Here is a 6,153-nt window from a genome sequence, read left to right as displayed (position 1 = left end):
TTTAAATGGTTCTGGTGGCCAATAATACTCAGCACCCACTGGCTGCAACTGTTCACTATAGGTGTTTAAGTATGCAGCAATACTATATTCTTTATCAACGTACCTCGTTGCCGCGAAACCTGTATGTTGAAAACACTTCATGGCATGTGAGCACGGCATGTGATAGATAGACCATTTCCCATAGGAGCATAACCTTCTGGCTTCATTGACGGTGTGTGTATTATTCCCCCGGTTATGATGAATAACAGTTCGAACTTTAAAAATATTTCGCTCGTTGTAATACTGCAAAAATGAATGCCACTATGTTCGCTTCCTGTATTTCTCAAATCTTTTCATTGGTATTGGCATAAATTCAACACCCATTTTCATCAATGACAATGCACCTCTAGATCTTTCAACAAACCTCTCTGCCATCTGATTGAATGACATCCGCACCATGGCAGTGACAGGCAATCCACGTGCAGACTTTAGTAACCCGTTGAAAGACTACATATTTGTAGTCAGAATTCCCCATCCTCTTCCACCATCCGCATGCAAAGTCCAATTGTCAATCTCATGTCGCATCAACAAACTATAGGCTCCTTGGTCTTCCTGTCTGATCAATTCCATTCGCCTCCTGAATTTACACTCTTAGTGATCTGTTGTAGCCATCCGCATTAAATCATGCAAGTCCTTTTTCGGATAAGCCCTCTGGAAGTTGGCCTTCAGGTTCCTCACACAATAACGGTGGTAGGCATACGGTTCCTGCCATGCACGCAAATTCTGTACAGAACTTAAAATACCGCCATGCCGATCAAATATTAGACAAATACCTTAGCATTGTCTGACAACGTGCTCCTTCAAGTGGTTCAAAAATAATGTCCATGTCTCTTGGCTTTCATTGGCACAAATAGATAATGCTAGGGAAAATATACTTCCATTAGCATCTACTGCAATGGCGATCAACGGCTTAATATCATACTTTCCATCGACATGAGTGTCGTCTATGGATATTACCTGCCGATAATGCACAAAACATCAATGGCTGGTTTAAATGCCCAGCACGCATATCTGAATATGTGTTCTAGTATTTCCGAACTCCGCTCAAGCTTCCATTCAATAACAGTCCCGGGGTTAAAGTATTGTAATGCGATCATGTACCTGGGTAGAGAGGTAAATGACTTATCCCAGTTATCATAAATAATTTCAAACGCATGTTTGCGCTCGAGAAATGCGTTTCTTTTGGTAATGGTACATCCATATACCTGGTGGACAGATATTATATACTTTTTGATCTTGTACCTTATGGATGCTTCAATGTGTGGAATCAAGACAAGAGAAATCAAGTCAACATTCAAGTTAAAATGATTCCCATTGAATGTGTCCATTTCACAATTGTGGGTGCCAATGTATTTACCCACAACCCACATATTTATTTTTAGCTTCCTCGCACGCAACATCCAATTATAACCTTGAAACCATCTACGAGAAATAACCTTGTACAATTCCGAAGATGACTCATGAATCACGATCTCACGACACTCTTTTATGATGTACATTCGCACCGCTCTGCTTAGGCGCGCTTTATCAGCAAAAGCATGCCCTTTGACAACACAGTTGCTTTAGATTCATCTCACATTATTGTCCGAATTTCATCAAGATCTCTTGTGAAGGCATTGACATCCGGCATACTTGGCAAATGATCAAGGTAGGGAATCTCCTTTGAATGAAACGGCACGTGGGACTCGTACACTCTTGGTCTAACGTGAGGTGAAGCATGCTCCCTCGTCAAATTAGGTTCAGCATTCTCGTCCTTATCATCATCACCCTCATTAGGGAAGGGTGTGTTATCTCTAGACTCATCAGCATTGTTGTCATCATCACTACTCTCTTTCTGACTCTACGCATCTTCCAGATCCCGATTAAATATGTCGTCTTCGGGCAATTGAGAAAGGACATGACCTTCAAGTTGCCCGTTTTCACTACACAACCAATAAAATAATGAGTTTCTCGAATTCATCCAAACTTTACATATAAACTTTATCACTTCACTTACAAATCATAATGTGTTGATATCCCATGATGCACATTATCCTGTTGATGATGACTCCCGGATGGACCACCATGATCCAACACACCAAAATTAGGCATATTCCAACTAGCTGTTGGTTCATAACTTGTAAATTTCATATCTGGATGGTACCCCATATGGAATATACGAGTGTTAATACAAATTCAATATATAAAAATAAACATCGTAACACAAAGGACAATTGAAGTTTACCACTCGGCTTGTGGATTATGTAAACTAGGGGAGAAAGTATTTCCTCGCTCCTCATTCGCCCGTGGAGATAAGTTTAGATCAGGCCAAACTCTTTCACCTGGAACCTCTTCGGCTAAAACTGCTCCAAAATAACCACCCGATGATTGAGGGATATCCCTACTTTACGGAACCTCATTATTGAGAACGTCTTCAGCCTTGACATACATTTCCAATATTTTTATCACAAGAAATTCCCGGTGTTCATCCGGAGTCCTCAAAAAATCTTTCAGAGTTTCATCATCTTCGATGTTAAATTCAGCATAACAAGCAACCTCTTGCAGAGTAACAGAATACGGATATCTTCCGGTAACTTTAATATTAACCGAACGTTTGCTCACACTCATTTTTTTACATAATAACGATATCAATATATCGTACTCCATTGTAAGTGGTAACTTAACATGACACTTTGAAGAATAACTATAGCGTACTTAATTATTCTTCACCACAACCTCATCCCTCCCCTCCCCCCCAATATAATGAAACCTAATTTTTCGCTTTTCGGATATTATGACAAAATGCAAAATAATTTAACGAACAAATATTTCGCAAGACTTGAAGGATCTTGAATGGATTTTTACAAAATTCTGAAACACCTTAAATAAGGAAAAAATCAGTCTGGAGGTACAATTATTTGATGTATAGCGCCTTAAATCTACGCACTATACTAATACCCCTATAAATTATTGGTATGTCAGTTTTGAGCAGATAAATTATTGGTGGGCCCAACTTTTATATATGGCGCGGTTATTCACCGCGGTATACCTTAACGGACAAACGTGCCGTTAAGGTATAGCGCGATAAATAATCGCGCTATATATAAAATAGTGCCCGATATTTTATTTTTTTTACCTATTATGATCGCTTGAGTCAAAAAAAACACTAGTTTCGGAACCTTATTCCAGTAAAGCATGCAACATTTCAGGACTACATTAGTATGTGCACAATAATTTTGTCTTTCTCATTGCCTACTACTTTGTTCTTCATCATTAATGAACTCTTGCAAGTCAAACATGGTAGGGTCAAAACAAGACAACCACTCTCATTAGCTATCAAGCATTAGATGTACAAACCAGAAAATCATGTTTCCTCACCTCTTTTATTAAATAACTATAATCACATATCGTTCCAGAAACATTAATTACCTGGAAATGACAACTCGCCTAATTTTCAAGAGAGGGAATGAACTACTCCTATATATGATGACCACATTAAGCAAAGCTGCAGTACTTGACATTATTCAATGCTTCTGATTTCTGATCATGTCATCACATTCGTATGGCTATACATCAATGTTGATCACATCAATCACCTTCCGTTGCAGCGAATGAAGATTGATGCATTTCTCATCACAGCCCTGCAGTAGGATGATTAATTAAAGGCGGTTCAATATGCTCAAACAACAAATGGAAATCCACAAAAAAAAAAAAAAAAAAATCTCACTATCTATGTACTCCCTCCACATCAATATATATTCCGTAGTTTGACTCGATACATAGTTTTAAAAAAGAGACTTTTGAAACTTATAACACTTGTTTGGTCATAAAATTTGGGTATATTTTATCCAAAAAAAAAATTAAAAACAATGTTTGTTCATAGAACATTTTTTAAAAAAAATTCAAGCTCCCAAAAGCTGGTTTAGGACAGTTTTAGGGTGAAACGTTTTCTTCCGCTCACAAAACTCCAAATTTTGTTCAAATAAAATGCATGTCCAAACACAACTTCAACTTTCAAAAATTAATTTTCAACACAAGTTCAAAAACTCTTTTTTCAAGTTTTAACTAAATATGTCCAAACGCTAGCATAGTCTTAAAAGCTTAAAGAGTAAAAGTTTATATGTAACTCTCGATTTGAGTGGCTATAAAAGCTTTTCATTAAGTTTAAAATAAATAAAATAAAAAGCTAAAACTTAAATTATTTTCAAATTGTGTTATTCTTTTGAAACGGACTAATAAGAAAATTGTATCATATAAATTAAAACGGAGATGTTTCATCTAGACACAAAGCTTAAGAAGGAAAGAAAATTTTTTGACACATACTACAAATAAACGTTAGAACTTTTTGTTTCAAATATGTTATGATATTAATATGGCCACACATGAATGTCAGTATGGGAAAAAGTTTAAAGTTAGAGAGTTTGCTAACATAAAAAGTTAACACATTTTTTTAAAAGCAAATTAATAAGAAAAGAGTATCATATAGGAGTATAAAATAAAACAGATGAAGTATTGGAAGTGTAGAACATTCCACGAATAAAACGCTATTAATCTTTAAGTCATCATCGGAAGATTTCAATATACAGTATATCTACTGTACCTCGGATTGAATTCTATGGAGTGAGTTTTGATTAACTTTGGCAGAAACGCAGCTAACAACATCAAGCCCTTCTTTCAGAAGCTCTTGTAGAATTCTCGAGAGGGGTAAACTTTCCCCTCTATTATTATTACCATTGATTAAAATCTCTACACCACCATGGCATGGACTCACTGTGACACAATCTGGGGATGCAATAATAGAACTAACATCTGAGCTATCTTCTTCCACCCTGCCACGTGGACTTGACTTGGGAACCATTTTCAGCTTTTCTCTCTTTCTTTCTAACTTATTCATATTTGCCTGCAGTTGTTTGATATAATTCACTGCCTCATGCATATGATCCGATACTGATCGTTTGCCCTAATTAAAAAGAAGAACCCTTGTTTAATTTCAATTAACCATATCCAATCCTTTCAAAAATAAATATCTACTAATGTGATAAACACCTTTCCTTTTTATTATTTTCCTAGAATTTTTTCCATGGGAGGAAAAAATCATTACTTGCCATATATATTCAGATTAAATTTAGGGAAGAAAAGGTTAAGGAAATTAAGATGGATATATAATAAGGTGGAACTTATTTTGTACCCATTGAACTAAGTATATATGTGCAACTATATAGTATAATAAGATTGGATTTATTTTGAACCAACAGATTCAAAAATTCGGGACGTGAAAGGGAAGGATAAGAAATTAATTGACTAAGAATATACCTTGACACACTGAAGAGGAAGGAGAGATCGGAGAGAAGAGTAAAGGTTAGTCATTTCTTGCCTTCTCTGACGCTCCATATCTCTATGCATAACTTTTTTAAGCTTGAACTCATCAGTGATTGAATCTTTTTTATCTGAGTTACTTCTACTACCTAATACCCTTCTTGGTAGCTTCTTTTTCTTTGGATTTTTAACATTTTGGGGATGACTTGTCTCCAGAGAAGCATAATCCAAAATCAAATCTTGGGAGATGTTGCCTTGTTGGCTAGGATTTGACAGAATCTGAAATACCAACTCATTATCATCACTTTGTTGTAAAGGAAACATCACAAAAAATAATTTCCAAACAATTCAACAGCTAGCTAGCTAGCTACTTCTGAGGAATCTCTCTCTAATACTTAGTAAGGGATCGAGATGGCAATAATTAAAAGCTGGAAGATACGGTTGTTAGGATTTCTTGATATCTTCAATGGGTCTCTGGAATGCCATTAGTCCCTGCAATATTATCTTCATAAACAATATGTGGTAAAGGACTGACCTAACTGGCCCCCAATAATTTTAATCTTTTGGTATTATTCGGTCTCAATTTATATGATAATTTAACTAATTATTTAAAATATATTTTTTATCATATTAACATGAAAAGAATTATAATTTACAAAGCCTTTTGTATAGTTTTTAAATATTTAAATTGTAATTTTAAAAATTAAATTGATCTTATTCAATTAAGCTTTAAAAATTAGTTAAACTCTAGAAGAAAAAAAAAATGTAACCTACATTGAGACGGAGGGACTATTTTTTTCTCCCTTGTAAACCGATTCC

General features: G+C 35.5%; 1 protein-coding gene across 1 annotated transcript; it reads right to left on the bottom strand.

Moving 5' to 3' along the window:
- Positions 1–3,319: 3,319 nt before the first annotated feature.
- On the bottom strand, positions 3,320–5,893 carry LOC104085344 (transcription factor bHLH36-like). The gene is made up of 3 exons (XM_009589356.4): positions 5,332–5,893; positions 4,619–4,978; positions 3,320–3,659 (listed from the first exon to the last, which is right to left on the bottom strand). Exons 1-3 carry the CDS (start codon positions 5,656–5,658, stop codon positions 3,585–3,587), a joined length of 762 nt encoding a protein of 253 aa, XP_009587651.1. The 5' UTR covers positions 5,659–5,893; the 3' UTR covers positions 3,320–3,584.
- Between the last annotated feature and the right edge of the window lie 260 nt (positions 5,894–6,153).

Source organism: Nicotiana tomentosiformis, chromosome 5 (genome assembly GCF_000390325.3).
Source record: "Nicotiana tomentosiformis chromosome 5, ASM39032v3, whole genome shotgun sequence".
In the NCBI taxonomy this organism is placed as follows: domain Eukaryota; kingdom Viridiplantae; phylum Streptophyta; class Magnoliopsida; order Solanales; family Solanaceae; genus Nicotiana; species Nicotiana tomentosiformis.
This window is presented reverse-complemented; position numbering and strand designations above follow the sequence as displayed.